Source organism: Anoplopoma fimbria, chromosome 4 (genome assembly GCF_027596085.1).
Source record: "Anoplopoma fimbria isolate UVic2021 breed Golden Eagle Sablefish chromosome 4, Afim_UVic_2022, whole genome shotgun sequence".
Classification (NCBI taxonomy): Eukaryota; Metazoa; Chordata; class Actinopteri; order Perciformes; family Anoplopomatidae; genus Anoplopoma; species Anoplopoma fimbria.
In genome coordinates this window covers 11,513,289-11,536,617 of record NC_072452.1, presented here as the reverse complement: position 1 = coordinate 11,536,617, position 23,329 = coordinate 11,513,289, and the positions used below count along the sequence as shown (strand labels likewise).

Below are 23,329 nucleotides of genomic sequence, written 5' to 3'. Positions count from 1 at the left end.
ATAAAGGGAAACTTCCAAATTTTGTTTCTCAACAATTTTGATCTCTTTAGAAACTTTGGGATTACGACTAGAATTTGAAATAAAGTTAGCTTGATTTGAACAATGTTGGCCTGAGTGTATATTTGCCAGGGGAACCAGGAGATTAAAGAGGCTGAACTGAATTACAAATCCCCAATAATAATTACACACCTAATACTGCTACTACCTGCAGGTCACTTCCCCCTCCTCCTCCATATCTTCTTTCCCTGAACAGAAGGTTAGAGCAGAGCAGGAGATAAGCTGCTGCTTGTTATCATGTAGCCGGTCACATTAACAAAGTGCTGCTCATCCTCTGCACCAGACCCCCCTCTATAGCGCCGCACTCAAACACAATTAGAGCTCCGGTCTAGACAAAAAGTCTGCCAGACAGTAAAGACGAGAAGAAAGGGGGGACAAATCAGAGATGGAGGCTTCACACCGGATTGCATGTCAGATTTGGAGTTTGTGATATACAGTAAGGAATGAGTGAAAAGAAAAGACAGTTTAGAGAATAGATTTATGAAAAAAAGTGTCTGGGCTGTAGGAGCTAAAATCTGCTTTCTTTAGTCACTTTTAGAGAGGCAGCGGCTGAGATCAGAAGCAGTCGTTCTCCCCGTCAGTCTGCGGTTCATGGTGTTGCCACTCTTGGGGTCCTCGCACCACTGCTTCAGGCAGACAGACAGATGGACGAGGGCACAGCACAGCCCCACTGACAGGGTTTAGCTCATCTGTGGGCCTGGTGTTCATGAGACAATGTCAAAAGGCCCAACACACAGTGTCACTATGTGTCAGCGTCTCACATACTGGCCTATACATGAGTGCATGGGCCTGTTGTGTTAGACCCTGTGTTTTTAGTTAACGTTTCAAGCATTCCACGTCTAAAACATCTTCCCCTCTGAGAAAGGGACCGAACAAAGGAACACGTTGCCCCTTTCAGTTTTATCTCTCAGCAAAACAGTTTTTATCTCACAAAGAGAAGCCTTTAAAAGCATGCTCGCTCCAAACTCATGTCATATGGTGCTGTTATTTTGAAATATGTTGAGACAGAAGTGACTTTCTGATTGAGAAGTCTCAATGGCACGGCTGCATTACTGCCTCGCCTCACCATTTGATTTAATGCTCCATGCGAGCAGCCAGTTTAAGATGCACTGCACTGTGCAAGTTGCTAATTTGATTTATCATTTATCTTGACCAACTGTCTCCGATTATCTCCTCTTTCCTACAGGGACCAGCCGGACCCAAGGGAGAAAAGGTATGCTTCAATATGGATTTCAACTGCCCTGCCAGACAAGTCAATGAATGCACTGTATGGGTGAACTTCTCACAGGCTGACAGCTTGAGAGATGCAAGCACACACACTTACACACAACCTCACACGTGTTCTCTGCAGCCCTCCCAAGTTCACGTTTTTTCACTGCGCGCCCATCAAACGAGCCATAGATTACATGTACTTGTGTAGGAGCTCGTATGTCTCCGCACATTCTCACGTCAAGAAACTAAACAGGTTTACAGGCCTTCTGCAGGGCTCGATGATAGCCAGATGTTTTCCCACTCTGTGAACCTCTGCCCAGCCTGAGATCATGTAAGTGACCTTAAGAGCTGAAAGAGCTGGCAGACGAGGCTCGTGCATGTGGTCGTTTTTTGTACGCACCGATGGGTTACTTTGTGTGTACGTTTATTGCACTCAAGCGAAAATTGTCCAGATAAGCTCGGCCACAAGAACAACTGCAGTAAACAGCTTCTGTCAGAGCAGGATTCAGTTTGATGAGCGGGGATTGTAGATGACGGATGATGCTGGGGTTTGGAAAATTGGCTCCCTTCGTGTAATCATGCTAGTAGCTCTGTGATGAGAACATGAACTCCAAATCCTCATCAGTGAACCAACAATCCCCAGAACGCGCGCTCCAATTTATACTTCCATCCCGCCCCATCAGATTGTGGTCTATCAAATGATTTATAAAGTAAATGTTGACTTCCTGAGCTTGTTTGGGGACAGATGACCTTTGAGTCACTTCCTTTCCATATTCAAGTATACGTTTATAAGCCTGTCTGTCACAGCTGCTCTACAGTAGCAGTATTTTATTACAGGCCTCGTCCTGTGTGCTTTTACAGCGGTAATAGCTGCTGACAATTGTTATTTTCCTGTTTTTCTCCCAGGGTGACCAAGGAGACGTTGGACCAAGGGTAAGTCATGTTTTCATACATTTACTGATAAGGTGAAATAGGATGTTTTTGACCATTTTAAGTGCATTTTAGAAGCTATTCTTTTCCTACAGCTGACCTGGCTGAAAAGGCCTTTCCTTTGATTGTGTTTTCTTCCTCAGCAAATCTTTGCAATTTAAAAATGAGCTTGCATTTTTTCCTTACCATTTTTTATTTTCTTTCTCTACTTGTCTTTCTCTGCCTCTGCCCGTCTCCTTTTTTGATTTTTACTGCATTTAGGGTAAAGAGACATTGTGACTTCCACTTCGCAAATCTTTGCGCTTGCCATTTACATTTCATTTGAAAGAACTAAAAGTTTGACATGAAGTTCGTATCTAATTAAAGCTGTAACAAGCATTTACAAAATGTCTGAATGACAAAAAGCCACCACTTATAAGGAAAAGTTTGGCATTTTGGGAAATACACATTTAGATTCAGATGAAAAGATTGATACGTCCCTCACAATGCAGTTACTTTACCTGGCTGTAACCTAAAGCACATCTGCAGCTATCTATCAGATGCATATGCAACTGACAGTGACTTAGAACTGCAGGAAGAACCCTAACCCAACAAAGGGAACGTATGCAGCTTTCAGGAGAAGGGCTGAGATTCAAACGCAGACCAGATTTAGTCTCAAATTTAGTTTGTTTTTTACAACATCTGAAAACTACTCATCATTTCACTGTAATTACGCTGTGGGGACATTGTGCACGTGCAAACAGACAAACTTGAAAACACATCTGATCACATTGTGTTTTGTCACATTGTGTTCTACCCACATAACATTCACTTGGGCTTTTAATAACTCAAAAGAAAGTGTGTTTACCCTGCGCTGCTTCCCCAGCAACTGCATCAACGAGGCAGTCCGGCTCCTGTGATGAGGTTTGAGTTTACCACATCTCCAAAGCCAGAGATGAGAAATTATGATATTAAAGAACGATTGAAATACTTAGACGTCACCATCAAACCCAATGGTTGAGGCGGTGCGCCAGCTCTGCCATCTAGTCTCAACCGAACTGTGTTTTTCACGGACTAACCACGCTCTGCATCTGGTCCATGTTGTCAGTGTTTTGTTTTCATGTGATATCATTCCACCCACAGTGAGATCTATGTAATTATCTCCCGTTTGCTTCACTGTGATTTGAAAATAAGCCCCCTGTGCTTTACATGGTAAACGACTTTGACACTTTGAAGAAGTCAGGAATCCTGAATGATGTTTTTCTAGTTTTATTATGTTTAGAATAGAATATCAGGTCAATGTCACATTTCCTCAAATGCAAAAACAGTAGCTATGTAAGCTAATGTATGCATTGTTTTATGCATTTTCCCTTAAATGTTAAATTGTAGAAACATAAAGTAGAACAGAAATGATTAGTCACTTGATTGATAATATAATGCAACAATTTATATTAGTTTTATTTTTATCTCGGGTTATGGCAGTAAAAATAAAAAAACGAAAGAAAAAATACTACTAATAATAATAATATTATTAATATATTTAAAATATTTATTTATTTTTACTGCCATAACCCGAGATAAAAATAAAACTAATATAAATCTATCTTTTCTGGACAAAAATGACAAATTAGTCAGTAATTTCCATATTGGCAGTGGCCTGTGTTATGAGAACCATAACTGAATGTGAGCCATTTCAAATGAAAATAAAAAACTCACAGATAAAATGTTTATAAAACCTCTTTAAAAGACGTTTGAAGCCGCTTGCTTCTTGTCTTTATTATTGCTAACATCCTTTAGAAAATATCCATCAAATGAGCTTTACAATATTAATTAGAAATAGATGTGTAGTCATAAATCTTCTAAGAGTTGGAGCCTGACAATACTGGCATAACAGTGTGTGTTACAAGTATTGGAATGAGACTGAATGACTCTTGTTTTATGGCAGAGCACAAACCGAGTGTAAATTTGACAGGGCTGCCCAGCGGAACAATATTTATGATGCGGCTCAGAAACAGGAATTCTTGATTCCTATCGAGGCGTAAATCATTTGGTTTCCCAGCTTATGCCTTCAGATTTTGATGTGATAGTTTGTGCAAGAATTAAATCTTTTTGGCATTCTGCACTACATAGTTCTTCCAAATAGTAAATATTGCATTTGGAAGAAGCTTCCGGAGTTTGGATGTCGTTGGATAAGTTTACAGCCAATAAACCTCAGTCTATCGCTTAGAGACACACGCTTGGTTCAAAACAAACCCTACAGGTCCTAAAACTACTGAATTTGTGAATGAGGTTTGGCATCAGGGTTCATTTTCATAGATATGACTAGATAGGTTAACAAATTAGAACTTTAGGTCTCTGAATGTTTAAAACATAGCTGATTCATAACAGCTGTGAATCACTGCAGATAAAATAGTGCAGTGGGAGAACCATCATCATCAGTACATAAACTCAGTCATCACTTTGCCCTGATCTCAACATTGTACGCTGCTTCACCTCTGAACTCTACGAGAGGATGAGAGAAAACACGTAAAAACAGGAAGTTGCCATGAATCTATGTCAATCTGTGACTTCCTGTCAATCCATCATTTTCAGGCTGGTCCCAGACCAGATTAAAAACACGGGACAACAGGGGTGTTAAAACACAATCAGATGTCATAGAACCATCAAAAACATGTTAAAAAAGGTCATGTGTTGTGTTTCATCTCAAAAGCAACTTTTATTAAAGGCAACAAGATGGTAGACAATTTTCCAAGGCTCCATACTGTCGCAAACATATGCAGGATGTTGTGAATGCATGTTTAAGTTTGTCGGGCGGCTTGGTTGAAAGACAAGTCACGATGGGAGTTTCATCCCTAGCCAAAGCCTCCTCTTTTGCCTCCCCCGGAGGAGCGAGAAAGAGACCATGGTTAGACAGGGCTCTGAGGTTGAATGGCTGGTTGTCACAGTATCAGCCTATGGTCTGATGAGAACAAGGTAAAGGATAAACCCACCGTGAAACAGCCTATTCTCTTATGAGGGGTTTAGGGAGCATATGTGTGCAGTATGTGGTCTCCATGATGGGAATGGTGTGAATGAGTGAATGTGACAATGGGGAGAGAGGAGTGTGTAGGCAAGGAGAGGCAGGGTCTGCGGTTTAAGAAAAACCTCAGCTATCCAGCGCTCACCGCAGCCAGTTAACGGGAACCTCATGAGTGGACTAGCGTCTCCCCTTCTTTCTCTCCCTACTGTCCCCCTGCTGTTCATCCTCGCTCCTATCTTAGATCTTCTCTCCATCCTTCATTCAATGTGTTTTTGGAGGGAACTCAACCAGAGAAGCAGCACAGTGCTCCGAGCTCTGTGGCGGCAGACAAACTCTGCTCCTTTCAGCTTGACATACAATCATCACAGTTAGTGTCTGTCGGCCTGAAAGAGCCAAGCCACCTCTGTTTGGTTTGGTCGCAAAGGGACCGGGGGGAGACATTGAATGAAACACACACACAGAATTAAATACATGTTTGAACAAGAAACCCAAGATACAGTTTCTGAAAGGACAAAGGCGACAGTTACTGGGTTTTAGTTTTGATTTAGCAGTATTTCTCCGTTTTAATGGAGCGTACGTCCCACTATTTGCAGATGATGTATTTTTGTGCATTCTCAAATGTATATCTTTTCATGCCCTTTTCAACCCCATTTGCCACAGTAAGTTATTCACCTTGGCCTTTGTCACTTCCTCTCTTCAGGGTCCTCCTAACTACAGCACATATGCAGGTCTGCATAGTAATCAGATTCTCACCGTCAAGGTTTGTTCCTCCAAGCGATCTGTCCCGTAGTCCTCCCAGCCGTCTCTGCTCTCTGTCAGGCTGCTCATCTGTCACTATCGCTGCAGACAAATGAGCAAAACACCCTCCTTGAGCTTTCTCTTTTGGCTCACAGCTTCAGAGGCTGCTGATCTCTCATCTGTTTTTCCCACAGCAGTTATTTCCCTCTTGGATGGACTCTCATCTGCACTCTCTTGATTAGCTATTGGTTTCTGGTTTCTTTACTCATTTATCCCTTTTTCTTCTCCCTCTTTTTTGTCCTTCAACATGCTCCATGTCCCCCCCCCCCCCCTCTATATTCCACTCTTTCCTTATTCTGCTGTATTTCTACTTCTTGTCCCTGCCGCACCTCTTGCATCTCAGATGGTCTTCCCCAGACATGATCATGGCTTTCTCTCTGGAGATCAGTCCAATAGTTTTCAGAGACGCTTTCTGAAGGTACACCACAACTAGTGCATGTGTGAACTTTAAACACTTTAACTAACCTTTATTTTGCTTGTTTTGATTAGCAATGCATCTCCCTTCCTTCGTACTTTCTCAGTCATGTTGCATTTTACTGATTTTGTGTTTTTTCATAATTTTTCTTGTGTGCTTGGCTGGTCAGTTATATTAATATTTATAAACAATGTTAAATTGTTTATAAACAATTTAACATACTCAATATGTTAAATTGTTTATAAAAGTTCTAAAGCATCCAGAAATGTAGCAAAACATCTTGGAAGATGAGCCACACACATTTCAGAGAGCCTCCAGAAATGTGTGCTTCTCATTACAAGGAGAATAGAAAAGCTTTGTTGGTGACAGTTACATCAAAGCCTTAGCTTAATAAAGACATAATAATTATCAGTACAAGAAAAAAAGGTTTTAGTCTTCTATTTGAAGGTCTTGGTAATATAAATTTCTTGAAAGGCCTTGCTGTACCATGTTGCTTGCCGCAACAAAGCAAACGCTAATGCACCACATGGGTTATGCAGAGGAAGAGTCACCATGTGACTATTGAGACAACACTGGGCCTACAGTACATCCCCTTATGTGGTGAGCTGGACCTCTAGGGCGTTTGTGGTTTGTGTTTGGCCTAAGCATGAGGGTGGAAGTCATCAGAACAAGACGTGGTCCTAGTTGGCTGTAGATCCAGTGATGAAAGGTTTATTGATAGAAGTCAGGTGTCACTCAAATATTTTGTTTTTTGAAGCATAAACAGAAAAGAAACACCTCATTCAACAGATAACGGTGTCTTCAATTAACGGTTTCCTGTCTCTGAGATTGCGTTTGTCAGCATGGGTGTGTTTCACTTTGTGACTAAGTATCAGTCTGACTCACCAGATGAGGACTGCTGCTATTGGCCAACTCCAGTCTCCAAGTGTCACTTTTTAGGACTCCATCTATTATATGAGCAGATTAAGCTAACAAGCTACAGCCTAATGATGGAAAAGTTTAATCAGGATTTTGAATGATGTCGAAAGGCCTAAATGATTCAATATGCTGATTATATTACAGACATTTAAAGGCTATAATCAATATTATTATATTGAGTATGAATCAGATGTCTATTTGTAAATCCAGTCACTCATAGTTATGAACCCACACAAGTCCATCAACCTCAGTTCTCCTCAGCTCGTCTTTTAGCTCAGTGTTTTGTTATTTAAATTCCAAAAGCTTACTGTTTTGATTGACTTGAACCATTCTCATAGCTTTGTTTTCGGCAGTTTCAACTGTTTTCATGAAAGCACAAAACCACAGATAAACAAAGTTAGCAACTATCTGTTGGAGTATTGAGCAGCTAAACAGCAGGTTTCCCCCAGGAGTTAGTGGAAACGAAAAACAGAGCTACAAGAAGGGTGACTATTGGACTTAGATGGATATGAACATGGCTCCAAATTACTTCTAATGTTGCTCCCTATCTGCTGAATATGTAAATAGGCAACTGTTTGCTATAAGCTCAAAGTGACATTGTCACTTGTTGACCAAAGAGGTTCAAACCTGCCCTTGATAATTCTGATTGGTTTAAGACCCGCATTGATACAGACAAACATAGACTATAGACAATCCAAGACTAATAACTATTAAGAAATAATGCTTTACTTTTTGATGGATATAATACTTTTTTTCCCCCCGCATTTCTTTCCCTCATTCTTTTGTGTTTTTGTTGTTCTTTTACATCAGGGTGATCAAGGCCAAGCTGGACCCGCTGGTCCTCCTGGTCCTCCCGGTCCTCCAGGTCCCCGAGGCCCCCCTGGGAACACAGGCAAGGACGGGCCACGTGGCCCTTCTGGCGAGCCGGTGAGAGTTTCTCCTCATGCATCACAAGAGACAAACGTATACCCACTACATGAAACAATACACCCATACACACCCACACTTTGTTGCTGTTATTCTCATCCTCTTTCATCATTCCCCCCCTTTTACTCACCCTCTAACTAAGGTCACACCACAAAGAATGCAGTTGTGTAAAACACCTCAGTCATCAGGGACTGCCGTTACCCCAGTTGGGTTGACCTGGTAGGGTTCAACCCCAGGTTGTGAAAGATTGAAAATATGTGTGTTAATGCTATGAGTGAATGTGCATTTATACACATGTATTAAGGGGGTAAGGGTATATGCAGTGAATTGCAATGAACCCAAATTCTCATTCTTCCTGGTTTGCCAATGAGCTGTGGCTTACCTAAAAGCTTCCAGAATAGCAACTCTACTCCTGGCCTCATCTGGTTTGTGTAAGATAGCGGCCACAAAGTTCCCCAAAACGCCCCCCATTCTCCCACCCTCCTATACCACGACTGTGTCGCTGTGCACCCCTGAAACAGATATGGCACTGCGGCGAGTTCATGGGCAGTTTGCCGGCCTCGCCAAACAATAGTTGTGCTCCTCGCCTCAGGCAGTTTATGTTTCTCCAAATTTACTTTCTGCTTCCCAGAGTTTAGTTCATATGCAGCGGCAGCTTTAAGCTGTGGTTGTAGGATGGAAGAGAGAGAAAGAGGCTGTTAAGGTAATTGTTGTTTAACCAAGTGAGGCAATGAATTCTGTGTTACCCTCAAATGGCACAAGGCAGCAATAAGATTCAAGTGAAAAATGTTTGGTGTCAGTGTGGGTGAGTTGAGAAATTATGCAGAACCCGACAAAAGAGAAAGCCAGCACAGCTCAGAAAATGACTTAAAGCAGACCTGTCGAAGAGAGGGGGCCGTGATGCAACCTAGTCGATTAAAGTTGATTAAAGGCATTGCAAAATTAAAACAGCAAAAACAAAAGCAGAGTGACGCTAAAAGTCACTCCATGTTGTTGGCAGATGTCTGAGTGGGCTGAGCAGGAGAAAGTGAGCGAGCCCCCGGCGTGGGCGTCCTTGAACCAGCGTCTGTTGTTTCTTTAAAGTGGAAAGTAAAGGAAGGACAGCTCAAACAAAGTAGTGCAACTAGTTTCTGAAACTGCTGTGGTGGATGTGTCCATTAATATCATATCTAACTTCAGAAAATCACTGTAACTGAATTTATATATGGAACGCATCTGACATCTGAACTGGTCTTCATCCATCCTTTTCTGCGCTCAGAATAAAAGAAGTACTAAAAAGTTATTTGCAACGGTGATTTGTTTCACTCTGCTGTGGAAGAAAGATCAAAAGACAAGGAGGAGATAAGAGGGGTGAGAAAAGAGGTTAAAAAGCTGCTGGAGCAACAGAGGATGGACATAAAAGAGGACCACATAGCAGTAGAGAGGATCAGGATGACAGTTCGTATGTGCTGGCAGAGAGCAGGAGGAAGAAAACCAGCTGGGACACGTCTAAGTAGCTTCTGCACATTATTGTTAAATATGAGGACAGAGCGGAAGGTTAATAACCTCCAATTTATAGCATACATTTATTGCAGTGAGTGATCAAGTAAACACAACCACTTGATAGCAGGGCGTGTGTGAGAGAGAGAGAGATGGAGGGCTCTTGCACAAGTTCCTAGTAAGTGGTCTCTGCCATGGATGACTTCATAGCAGATGTTAAGCTGCTCCAAGCATAAAGCCACCTGGCCCTCACAAACAGCCGCGATAGGTCCGTTTACCTAAATAAGCCAAACCACCGATGGACAGATGCCAAAAAGTGGACATTGAATACTCTCTCAGTGTTTGTGTTGGGTTATTGCTCATCATAACACACCAAGTTCTGGCCGGGGCTCCGTAGTCATCTCCTGCCAATTGCAAAAAAATAGTCATTTTGAATATACAGATTGGTGACACATCAAAGGAAAAAGCAACAGAAAGTGTTTTAATAATTGCTATTGTTGTTCTTTAATTTAGTGTTTTGATGATGCTGTTGGAAAGCACTGTCTAAAACACATGAAATCTCCCATAGGAGTTTAATTAGTTTGAGATCTGACTGCAACGGCCTTAGCATATCAAACCATTCATATGTTGTTTGTGCTTTGTCACCTGTCTGTAGGCTAAGTACTCTGGCTCAGAATAAGTGCTTGCTAAACTCGAGTCCATGGACTGGTCATGCCTTGTTGAACACTGACATCTAGTGGCTAAAGTGGTTTGACTCTTTGATGGAGATTTACGTGAAGTCTAGTAACTAAATGTCTCCTCTGTCCTCCTCAGGGTTTTCCAGGACGTGATGGCGTTGATGTGAGTGCCGTTCAAGTCCAGTTCGAGCTATTCGAATGTTGTTCATGAATAACTGTTATAAGTCTGTGATGATGATTTTTTTCTCCCTCTGGATAATAATGGTAAACAATTCTATGTCTTTTTCAGGGGCCACAAGGATCACCTGGGAAGCCGGTACAATCATTACTAGATATCCGACCTTGACTCAACTAAATTTTCTTACTTTGTGTCTTCCTGAAGTGTTTTGTAACATTCTGCAGTATCTACAGAAGTATTGTGTGACCAAAAGTTTGAATTTTTGACATTTCTGGACTTTTATGAATTGACAGGGAGAAGATGGTGAGCCCGGCCATCCAGGATCACAGGGTCCTCCAGGAGCGAAGGTACACATAAGTGTCACTCATTGAAGTATTTTAATGTATCTGTGTTTTCATGCATTGTGTTAAAGGTTTACTGTGTGTGAAAACAGGGTGTGTCCGGCATGGGAGAAAAGGGAGAGAGAGGCATGGAGGGATTCCCGGGAATGAAGGTAGGAAACCCATATGAAATTGTATTTAAACAATACACACATAAATACTTGGTACATTTCTTAGCTATAACATTATTTCAAAACTATTTAAAACATTTTAAATATCTATTGTATGAGAGAGTTCTACCATAATATGTCATATGTGTGATCAAACAGGGAGACAAAGGGGAAATAGGAGAACAAGGACAACAGGGACCCATGGTATGTGTATGAACAGAAACACAGTATTATGATTATCTTCAGTTGTTCGATTATTTCTCATTCATGTTTCTCTGTCGCTGCCACAGGGTTATCCTGGTGAAAAAGGCACAAAAGGCTCCTCCGACATCATCGACTTCAATGGGAAGCTTCTAGATGCTTTCCAGGTGAGTGATGTTCAAGCGTCGATGAGACCAGATATATGGTTGCATTACATATTACATCAGACTTTTATCACAGAATCTCAAGTTAGGCATCAGGGAAAACCTAAACAAGCCCATAAATGGTAGTGTGCAAGGAAACACTATTTTCTTTTTCGCAACCGCAAAACTGAACGTGTCGCCATTTCTCCTTGACAGGCCATCAACACCATCAGTGTTTCGGTAATCTGCCCTTATTTCTGCATGGTTTTGGTGGAGTGATCAGTAACTAACACCTATAATGATGCTCACACAGGCTTGCATAAGGACACAACCCGTGTGTATTCGCACCTTTTCACACCTTCTTCAGGCAGTGGATCTGTATGTTTTTGTAGATGCCCTCCACCCAGAACTACAAACTTCAGATGTATTGGCTGTCACTTCAGAGGCAACATCTAAAGAGCATTTTAGAATGTTCCTGGTTTACTAGTCTACCAGGCTCTCTTGTGTATTTGTTGGGAATAAAACACACAGCTCCAGCAAATATAGTACAGCTGTGCTCTTCTATCAGATAACATGCAGCCTGAAGAAGCATGCTTAATCATGCTGAAAAATCACCAGCCTTTTGCTATACTGTTCTGAGTGTGTTTTCATGCCATGTTTCCAATGTGCCTCACACGATATGTGAATATAACTCGCTATAGGGCAGCATGGTGTTTTTTTTTTTATGGATTTGTGTTCCACATAACAGAGTGCACAAGAGGAATGCATTAGAAAGGATGGGAGGGGAACCCCTCATGGTCGCCACAGTCTCAGTTTCATATCCCTCTCCTACACACCACCCTTTGATTCCATGTACCGTGCTACATGCTAATAACAGATGACTATCTCTGCAGTGGAGTGTGTATTTGATTAAAAACCACTTAGCACCAGGTCCCTTCGGACCTGATCTGAATTGGGCTCCTGCATGCAAAGCCGTAGACAGCAGCGTGAGACAGTTACAAAGGAGTTTGTGCAAACACGAACCTGAGATCTTATCAGAAGCCCTTTGCCCATGTGGGTCATCTGGCACCAAATCACACGCAAGGTCTCAGCTGGAATTATATCCATCTAGCGGGGAGTGATCATTGCCCACCCAGCTCGTGTTATGATCCATTTACTTGTTTTTGTGAAAAGCCGTGTTTGTTTCATCTGTGGGGAAATTTTATGTGATGATGAATTTGGTTTAAAACCATGCTAAAATTGGTTGCCTGTTACTGTCATTCATTTTACCGCTTTTTGTGTAATTATTTGCATGGAAAGCCCTCACTTTAAATTGATGGAATATTTCAGATCAAATAGTTGTTTGTAAACATCTATTGGTTTCCATGGTGAAATGGATGATAAACAAAAAGTTTGAAATTATTAAAAGGAATAGACTCGAGAGGCAACATGGGTTCCTTTTTTTATGACTTCAAGATGGCAGAGGACTTCAGAGGGAGAAGTTACAATTGTAACCTTGAGGATATAGATATCAAGGAGCGTGATTTAAGGGGCTGTCACTCATTAACCAGCATAGAAGACAACATGGGATGGACATGGTATGTTATTCTTCGTCCATAGCGTTTCATAAAGTCAAGTGACTGTTTTTCTTCTCCTTTCTTTTGTGTAACAGTCTCATCCTGCATCAAAACAATTGACAGAATGGAACATGATGCCAGGCTTTAGTTGTGTACCACAAACCACATTCAGCACAATCTTTGTAAAATGAAATTGCTTCAAGTTGGTTGTGATCAGCGAACAGATTGAAAGAAAGAAGTCATTGGATTTGTTTACTGTCAGGCTTGCATTAAGAAATCAATCAGCCTTGTTGTTTTTCTTTTGTGTTGGCCCATGTTCAAGTCTCATGGTGGAGTTTTTCCATCATTGTGATAAACAGCGTAAACAGACATACATATACAACATGTCTGAAAATGACAGATGTAAATAAAGCAGGTATATTCAGTATTTTTATATTAAAAACGGATCACATGACTGCTTGTATGTGAAATGGTAAATCAATGGTGACAAACCACAGAGAATCATCTGAACTATCTGGAGCTTTACAGTTTCAGGTCTTTGTTTGCTCTCTCCAACCCGCAGCTTTACTATTCACTCTCACAGCTCTCATCAGGGATGTTTACAGCCACAACAGCAATCCACTTTCATCACAAAAAGCTCTGAAAAAAAAAAACTGTGCGATACCTGCCCAGCACCAAACTGCAGACAGACAAAGTTAGTGACTAGCTGGTGGACATTGTGGAGCAAGGCAAGGCAACCTGGCATATGTGCCTCCATTGTTATGAAGCCGCTCCAATGATAAAATAGCAATAAGTGTGCAAGAAAGTTTTTTAAAGAAAAGGTCTGTTATTTAAAGGTAGTTTGACTGAATCTTTCCTCACCCACATTCCCCAAAGACCCGCCCTACTCTGCCTCTGATTGGCTAATAAATGATGCGTTCTACTGTTCATTTATTGCTGACAAACAAGATTGGTAGAAGGTTGGTTGAGTTGATGATTTCAACTCAGATGTGGATGTTTTCATAATGATGGCAGCCTTGTATAGGGCTCTCGTATATAATTACAATTTCATGATTATGGGTGAACATTTTTTATTTTTTTATGTTGCGATGCACCTAGCCAATATGGATGGAATAAAATAACAGATGCATTAGAGATTCAAATTTGTATGTGGTGTCATATTAAACTTAATGTTGGAATGCTAATGTTGCTCCATATCTGCTGGATGTGCAAATAAGCATCTGTTTGCTAACAAGTTCACTATATGAACTTAAAAGGTGGTGATGTTGTGTTTACAGCTTGTTTTCACTGCCCCCAAGTGGCCAACACATTATTGCAGGCACAGGATGGATAAACTTTAATTCATTCTAAGATTAGACACATCGTAAAGATTATCAGGGCATATATATCTTTTGCTCAATTTCTTTCTTTCTGCAGGGTCCACCTGGACCACCTGGACCCCCAGGCCCTTCAGGGGAAAAGGTAAGGGCTGAATCATGAAATTATTGCCGCATATATTACTCTTTATGTGACTTCTTCCAACTACAAAAGCGACAAGAGTCATTAGGTCCTCCAGCAAGAATCTATGGAAGAAGGGCACTTACTTCCTATATTCATTATCTAAAGGCCATAATTATTTATACAGATATTATAGAGTCATAATTTAACATATTAGATACACAGTGTTGTAGACTAGACAATGTCAAACATGCCACAATTATCAACAGAAACTCAGCTTTAACGGGTTTTTTTTACCCAAATACTGTCATATACTATATGTCTGGTGAGAATAATAGTATGCGTTGTGTTAAAGCCAGTCATATTGATCAAATTAATCTTTTCTCTGTTTGTCATCTTTCAGGGTGAGCTTGGTTTACCTGGGCTAGCAGGAGTCGATGGGGAGAAGGTACGGTTGCTTAATTACACACAGGCAGACTAAATGTCTCATATCATTGTTTATGTTTCTCATTGAACTGACTCTTGATTCTTTGTCTCCAGGGACCTAAAGGTGACATGGGTGAGACCGGAACGCCTGGCGAGAGAGGAGAGAAGGGAGAGATGGGTCTCTCTGGGCCTGCTGTAAGTAGTCAACATGTCTCTCTGATACACAAACAGTGGAAAGTACATAAACATCTGGGAGTTCATCTTGCTTTTTGTGGGTCAGGGTATGGACGGACACAAAGGAGAGAAAGGCAACTGCAGAATGGACGACAACCTGGTTAGTGAAACACGCATGCAATACAACATTCCCTTGTGTCTGTGTATCAGTTGTTAACATTTTGTTAATCTCTGACTTTTTCTAATTGCGATGGTATTCAGGTTCAGATGATTTCGCAGCCAGGCCCACCTGGCCCACCAGGGGTTCCCGGGTCCCCTGGATCTACGGTGAGAATTTATAATCTCTTTCCAAATCCAGGTAGAAACTATTCAATTCTAGTTTGTTGTTTGCATCAGTAGCTGTCACACTCACTCACACATGTTTTTCAGGGGCTCCATGGTATGCCTGGTCCTAAGGTAAGACTGCAAGATCATAGAATGTGGTAGAGGCTTTGACATAATGTTTGGTACTCAGTGTTCCTGTCCTACTAATGCAGGGTGAGCCTGGATTCGGGATAAAGGGAGAGAAAGGGGAGTCTGGTGCTCCTGGACCCAAAGTGAGTGACCAATTATTTACTATTAATGTAACATGCTAAACAATAGACATGACACAGTGATGATAATGTACTTTTTTAACTGCAGGGATTCGACGGTCTCCAGGGCCCAACTGGGTCTGCAGGGTTAGTGGGTCTTCCAGGTGCGAAGGGAGACAAAGTAAGCGCCTGATCACCTCCCTTAATGTCTTAACTAAATGTTTTATTGTCTTCAATAAAACATACCTTATGATTTATATCTGTGAATGTGTGTTTGCAGGGCAGACCAGGAGAGCCTGGACTAGACGTGAGTGTCTCGCTAGGAATGGATCTTGACATTCTCTATTATATCATTATCATTTGAATTTAACTTGAATCTGTGTCCATTGACAATCTGCCGTCTGACTCGTATGTGCTTCTATCTCCAGGGTTTCCCGGGTCTGATGGCAGAAAAAGGTGATCGAGGGGAAAGAGGAGACAAGGTTAGTACAGAACGCAAACATATATATTTCATTATCTTCATTAAAATACAACCATTTCAATATTGTTTCCACAATGTTTTCCCCCTTCTTCCTCACGTTCAGGGTGACCGGGGATCAGTGGGAAAGAGGGGTCTAAAGGGCCAGAAGGGAGAGCAGGGTCCTCCAGGCCTGGACCAGCCCTGTCCTGTGGTATGTCTCATCCACACACACACACACACACACACACACACACACACACACACACACACACACACACACACACACACACACACACACACACACACACACACACACACACACACACTTTAGTACTGCACATTAGTACTGCACATTAGAAAGGATTTTCTACCTACCACTTTCCTCTTACCTTATACAGTATTCCCCTACTTTCTTCTCTCAACACTGTTTCTTTCATTTTCTGTGTGTTTCTCTGAATTTCCTCCTCAATGCTATGAATGTGTGACTGGCTCTTGCTGACAGGGTTGTAAAGATGTGTCTAAAGGGGCAGGGCTTTCTTCTCCTCCATCTCCTCCTCTTCCTCCTTCCGGCCATGAGGCCCCCTGTCCTGTGGTACAGTATCTTTGTCTCCTTCCTCCTTTTGCATCACTATTTTTGCATCTGCTGTTGCTATTTTCTGTTCAATCACTTAAACTCTGTTATGCATGTTCTGTTTGTCACCAACTCATACTTCATGTACGTCTAGTTGAGTATTCACTGTGTAGAGAGACATTCACAGATAATAACAGTAATATTAAGAAGTTTCAATACTAACTGGCTTTGGGAAAAGACTATGTCTATGCCGGAAATGTATCTATATGATCAGATATCTTGCTTTTAATGTATGAAATAAAGGGATAGAAGACGCCTGGTTACTAACGTGAAACTCTTTATTTCTAGTCGGCAAAAAACTGAAAAGGAAAAAATAGCAGTCTAGAGTAGACCCGCAATAAGAGCATCCAGAAATAGACGTATGCATATAAAACCACAGATTGTCACCATTCATCAATATTCGCTGTATGGAGTAAAATTTAGATGAGCGCATCAATACCCATCACATATCTGTTAAATATAAGGCTGCAGTCAAATAGCTTAGCTTAGCATAAAGACTGGCAACAGGGGGAAACTGTTAGCCTGGCTCAGCCCAAAGGTCTTTATGCTAAGCTAACCTAACGGCTACCAGTTGTAGCCTTATATTTAACATATAGATAGATAGAGATATGAGAGTTGAAACAATATTAATCTAAAGCTCTGCCAAAAAGCATATACAACTATTTCCCAAAATGCTCCCCAAAATGTCAACTTTTAAATTGCCATTTAAAAAGAAAAAATACAGCTTTCAGAAAGAAGAAAAAAAAATTGACATTTCTTTTCACTATTCTCATTTGCTTGGATTTGAATTTTTTAGAGCTCAGCCTCCAACCTTTCTTTATTTAACACCATCAGTTTGCTGATAGAGAGTACACACCATGGACATTATCACGCATGACTGTAAGGTGTGTTTAAGCATGCATCACATGACATTGTCTTGCTTGTAAACATTCCATTGCTGTTCTTTCTCTGCAGGGACAGGATGGGCTGCCAATACCAGGCTGCTGGCACAAGGTGAGTGTTCAGAGGTTATTTAGTTAACTATTAAAGGAGTAGCATTTTATTGTAGACAGTAGATTGCACAGTCAGGGAATAGTAAAAAGCTAACACTATGTGCAACCAACGCATACATTAATACTCATGGAGTGTCAGCATTAAATTAATTGCTTGACTCTGATTTGATACAGGGGCATTTTGTAAGTATATTACAGTGTGTGAGCTTGTTATCATAAAGCATGAGTTTTTGAGATCAATAGTCATTTTTGTTTGGATTTTAATTAGATACACTACTAATAATAAATCCCTACTATTCTTCTTTTGCAGTGATGACTAACCAGCAGCATGGAATCTGTACATATTGATATGGTATATATTGCAGTTGAATACTACACCAACAACCCTCTCCCTTTTTTTCCCCTTTTTCATAAAACATTTTATATAATATATTGAGATTTTTTTTAACAAGGACATTTTTGAGTCTACAGTATTACAAAACTTTTTTAAACTTTAACGATCCAATGTGTTGTTGAGAATGCAGCTATGGTTTTGAAGAGAAGAAACTGAGCTGGCAGTTGGACTCACTTTGGACTTACTTTGAAGGACAGTCCAGATGACATTGTTGGAGTGCCTTGACGGTCTAGCGGCCTCACTAATAAAAAGGCCTGATTTGCTGCCTGATTGTAATCATGAACGCTGTATGGATATAATGGTGTGTGCACTCACCCAGCCTCACGGATGCTTGGATGGATGGACAGATCTCTTTGGGAGTGGCAGATTGAGGAATGTGGGTCAGTACTCTCTTCTCCTGTCTCTGTTTTTTTTAAAGGAGGAAATGGCAAGGCAGAAGCTCAAACGCAAGCGTCTCTCCCAGCCCTGAAGAGGTGTTGGGCCTGGTGGAGAAAGGCCACATAAACAGGCAGAGAGCACAAGGGCAGATTGGCCTTTATGAAGCAGAGTGAGCCATGTAATGACTCACAGACAAACTGAACACTCACACCCTCCGCTATGGAAACTCTCCGGGAGGAGGGGCGACAGAGAACCCTGCATTTCCACCTTCACCTGAGAAGTAAAGACACACCTGAGGCTGATGTTGTTGCACAATAGCTTCATCACCAGTCAAAGTTATTTTGGAGGCACTGACGTCACTGGCACATAGGAAAGGATTTACTGCACAGACGCGTTGAACAAGTTGTGGTGATCTCTTGTATGGTTCTTTTGTAAAGGTTTTCACTAGTTAAATGCATGATCATAACAAAGCACAGTGTTGTTAAGCATCCAGACAGCTTTATGACTCCCTGACTGAAAGCTTGAACTAAATTAGATTCACTTTAATTTTCAATAAGTGGTCTTTAATAGTCTTTTCATTTGAACAAGCCACTCAGAAAAGTCAGTAAGTCTACCTTTTTTAAGACTTGCACTTGTGGGAGTGGTGACTTGTTTTTCTTTTGTTATATTCGTACCAGTTTTTGTCCAGTTACATTTTGCATTCCTGTGCATTGCCATGTTTGTGGAATATATAGATAGTGAAATTTCAAGGCCAGAGTTGAAGGAACTATTTGCAGTATTAGTTATAAACAAGTATTGTCTTGCCTTGACAAATAATTGCCAGTCAAATTATTTTTCTCTATAATTTTGCTGCATTTTAACTGATCATTATCCTTTAATCATTGATGAAGACATGTTTGATTTACTGTTGCCAGTTTGCTCCGGACAGTGTAAGTTATGCTGCTGACTTAAATGTGTGTTGTTTGTTTGATATTTTTTTATCAATATAATTATTTGGACTGGAGGACTAACAGACTACAGGATGAAATTTGAATCAAATGTATACACAACCTTTGTTTTGGGGGTAGTTTGTTGTTTTTATCCCAGCAGTACTCCTTAGGATAATGGTTTATAACTGTCAGTTATTTTGCATTTTGAGTTTGTGCTTTTTTCAATTATCACAAAAAAGTTTCAAGTCTTTACCATCAGATGACTTTTTCTGGTGTGTTTTTGTCTTTCAAATACATTTTTCTCAGATGGAATAACTCCTTGGTGCTTATATACTTTAATGTACCTGTTTTAAAGCTATACTCTGAATATCCATTTGCAAGACCACACACATGTCAAATGTAACACATATATCATTGTTTAAAGGAATGTTGAACATAAAGAAAACTTGGGTTTACTGATGTACTATTATCAAATAGTTGGCTACATGTATACAGGACAGAGATTACGTGGAATCATTATTTGGTTCTGTTTACATGAACAGAAATACATACACATGAATGGAAAATTCTGGCTACGTTTTTATATTGGATGTCTGTATATTCTACATAGATATTAGTTGGACTTTTTGATACAATATGAATAGCATTCAGCAATATACTATCTGGTCGATCGCTAGGTATGACTGACGATCAATCACTTACAACATGTTCATTGTTAGCCTGGATATTAACAATCAGAACGTTTTTATTGATTGATGATCTTAATTCCACATGGACATACAGGCTGCTAAACATTGTTAATTCCAATTCTTGACCACAACCACAACAGGTTTTTTTTCTAAATATGATTTTACACAAGATCTTCAAATTAATCAAGAATATCACAAATGGACATGTATATGGATATTTGTAATTCCAATGATGTACTTGCAGCAGAAGGATAACAGTGTTTGTTTATAGTTATTACTGAATCAAGTAATCACACAGTACATTGGTAATGCTGACTTTCTCCTAATCAATTTGTAATTAAACATTTCCACTAGCGGGCTCGTAATTACTTTTCCAATGATATAGGCCAAATATCAGTGCAAAATTGAATTACTGACATCAATTAATTCATTTTCATATCAGAGAAAAATTTGATGAACAGTCCCACTAAAGAGAGACCAGTAGGCTACATCACATATTACACCTATACTGCACCACTCATTTATGAAGTTAAAGGTTTTCTAGAGACGTTTTCTATAAAAATCTGAAATGAGTTGCATTTTATTAAAATAAAACAGAATAGCGGGCATACAAACTTTATTTGAGAATCATTAAAAAAAATGTTGAAAACAGAATGGTTTAATGATCGATATAGTTCTTAGCCTCATTTCACTGAAAGCTGATGGTTATCTGCCACTTAACGTTATCATATGTGTTTATTTCTTTTGCAGATTCTATCGATTTCAGTTTTAAGGCGTAATGGAGTCAGTAAATGGCACAGTGTCTGAATACAGATGTGTGTTTTAGTCATACTCAGTCTCAAAGTATTAGCTTGATTTTGTGAGAATGACTTTTGGTTGTGTATTTGGTTGTAAAGGAATTAAGCTATTTTTGTAATTACTTGTCTAAAAATGTACAACGTGAAATTTGGTCAATTAAACTTGTAGACTGAAGTAAACTCTCCAGTTGTATGTTGTTTTTGTCCATTAAATCCTAATCATGTCAAAATATTCAGTCTCATTCATTTAACATTAATATAATATCAAGATGATCTGCCATCCCTAGTTAAGTTAAAGACATGCATGTACTGTAATACATATTTATGCAAAGGCAATCCCACCATGAGGAAGGCTGCCCTGTGAGCTCTAGTTCATGCAATATGTTAGAAGAGACAACAGCTTTCCTCACATCCTCAGACTTTTGCAAGACTGAAAGCAACCAGTTGAATGATTAACAATAAAAAAAAAGATCTTTCCTAGATTACTAAAGTTTAACAATCTCTTTGAATATATGTCACTATTCTTAGTAGACTAAGCCTTTGACTTGGGTTAATCAAATAAACCAAACACTAATAGTCTACAGCCATAGCAGCTTTGTGAGGCTGTACGGAGGGACAGCAGTGCATAGAGCTAAATGCTAACATCACCATGCTAACACACTCATATTGACAATGATAATATGCTGATGTTCAGCAGGTAATGTTCATGCAGACATTTTCTAATCAGCACAAAACACAAGGTAGAGCTGACGCTCATAGATGAGAGTTTTGCAGGAAGGCCTATTCACAAACTAAAGTATCGGAAAAATTCATATTTTGACCTGATAAGGACGCTATAGGAAAAGTAAGGGATCACCTATATATATACAGTACCAGTTAAAAGTTTGGACACACCTTCTCATTCAATGGTTTTTCTTTATTTTGAAATATTTAAATTAATTAAATAACAGCTTGTTTTTAAAAGAACAAATTACCTTACCTTTGTGGTGCACTGTTTGTGACTTTTCAAATGAATGCCACATTAGTTAAAGTCATTAACTATCATGGCATTGTTCTATATCTATATAGCATGCATCATAAATACTTTCAAACTGGAGGGTTTTTCCTCTCAAAAATAGATAGTTTTAATGAAATGCTACCATTAACATTATTTAAGTAATGGCACTCACAATTTAGTTAACACTTTCATAATGTGTTACTTTTTTTAAGTACACACACACTTACATATATATTCTGTCTATGGATTAACAACAAGACGTTTAGATGTTGGTGTTATTAATAAATGGTTAAAGGACAATATGCATAAGTTGTAAATATTGTTCCCATAAAGATTATGAAAAACTACAACTGTATTCAAATGAAAGTCTTCTAATGATTCAATATCAGCAATCCCATTAAATGCTAAATGGGAACTATAAATTAATTTATAAATCAAAGAGGGATTCAAAATGTCCATTTTCATGCCAGAATGTGGCATTTATCCATAATGACGATTTGGAGATATGACCTTCATTAACCAGATCTTCTAATTATTTTATTATTTTTCACATAATTATTTTTAAGAAATTAAAGATTCATACGAATTAGAATTGAGATGTCCATTTTGATCACTAACAAAATATTTATTTTCCCATAATAATAATAATAATAATAATAATAATAAATTGTATTTATAGAGCGCTTTTCAGAGTGCTCAAAGACGCTTTACAGACATTTAAAAACAGCATATAAAAGCTACACACTAAAAACTAAAAACTTAAAACACACAGCATTAGTCAAACATTAAAAGCAGTTTTGAAGAGGTGAGTTTTGATTTATGATTTGAACATTGAAAGATTATTGGTATCATTATTTCCCCCACAATATTTATAATAGTTTCTGTCTGTATATATAATATTTCAGTTACTGTGGATTCTCTACTGTTCTTTATTGCTCATTTGCTTATTTATAATACTTATTTTCATCTTGTGTTTTTTTTATCTACTATGTCTCTTCTTTGCACTATAATCCTGTAAATGTCCCCGCTGCGGGACTAATAAAGGATTATCTTTATATCAGAATTGACTGAAGAAGGTCCTCCTCTAATAAAGGACTATCTTTATATCAGAATTGACTAATAAAGGACTATCTTTATATCAGAATTGACTGAAGAAAGTCCTCCTCTAATAAAGGATTATCTTTATATCAGAATTGACTGAAGAAAGTCCTCCTCTAATAAAGGACTATCTTTATATCAGAATTGACTAATAAAGGACTATCTTTATATCAGAATTGACTGAAGAAAGTCCTCCTCTAATAAAGGACTATCTTTATATCAGAATTGACTAATAAAGTATCTTTATATCTTGACCTCTAATAAAGGACTATCTTTATATCAGAATTGACTGAAGAAAGTCCTCCTGTCCTGTACACGGCCCACATTTCCCAGAATCCTCTGCGCGCCGCTAACCCCTCATAGTTTTAGCATCCGG

General features: G+C 39.4%; 1 protein-coding gene across 1 annotated transcript in view; it reads left to right on the top strand.

The window, feature by feature from the left end:
* The window catches only part of col23a1a (collagen type XXIII alpha 1 chain a), a 112,465-nt gene extending 91,443 nt beyond the window's left edge, over positions 1 to 21,022 (top strand). The window contains exons 8-33 of the mRNA XM_054596989.1: positions 1,244 to 1,270; positions 2,176 to 2,202; positions 6,339 to 6,413; positions 8,139 to 8,255; positions 10,548 to 10,574; positions 10,701 to 10,727; positions 10,883 to 10,936; positions 11,023 to 11,082; positions 11,239 to 11,283; positions 11,370 to 11,447; positions 11,640 to 11,663; positions 14,396 to 14,440; positions 14,820 to 14,864; positions 14,957 to 15,037; positions 15,123 to 15,176; positions 15,278 to 15,343; positions 15,446 to 15,472; positions 15,553 to 15,612; positions 15,698 to 15,769; positions 15,869 to 15,895; positions 16,017 to 16,070; positions 16,173 to 16,259; positions 16,551 to 16,640; positions 17,634 to 17,672; positions 17,846 to 17,854; positions 18,484 to 21,022. Of these exons, the coding sequence (XP_054452964.1) occupies positions 1,244 to 1,270; positions 2,176 to 2,202; positions 6,339 to 6,413; positions 8,139 to 8,255; positions 10,548 to 10,574; positions 10,701 to 10,727; positions 10,883 to 10,936; positions 11,023 to 11,082; positions 11,239 to 11,283; positions 11,370 to 11,447; positions 11,640 to 11,663; positions 14,396 to 14,440; positions 14,820 to 14,864; positions 14,957 to 15,037; positions 15,123 to 15,176; positions 15,278 to 15,343; positions 15,446 to 15,472; positions 15,553 to 15,612; positions 15,698 to 15,769; positions 15,869 to 15,895; positions 16,017 to 16,070; positions 16,173 to 16,259; positions 16,551 to 16,640; positions 17,634 to 17,672; positions 17,846 to 17,854; positions 18,484 to 18,534 (1,368 nt within the window). The 3' untranslated portion in view covers positions 18,535 to 21,022. The remainder of the gene's footprint in view (positions 1 to 1,243; positions 1,271 to 2,175; positions 2,203 to 6,338; positions 6,414 to 8,138; positions 8,256 to 10,547; positions 10,575 to 10,700; positions 10,728 to 10,882; positions 10,937 to 11,022; positions 11,083 to 11,238; positions 11,284 to 11,369; positions 11,448 to 11,639; positions 11,664 to 14,395; positions 14,441 to 14,819; positions 14,865 to 14,956; positions 15,038 to 15,122; positions 15,177 to 15,277; positions 15,344 to 15,445; positions 15,473 to 15,552; positions 15,613 to 15,697; positions 15,770 to 15,868; positions 15,896 to 16,016; positions 16,071 to 16,172; positions 16,260 to 16,550; positions 16,641 to 17,633; positions 17,673 to 17,845; positions 17,855 to 18,483) is intronic.
* Positions 21,023 to 23,329: the final 2,307 nt, after the last annotated feature.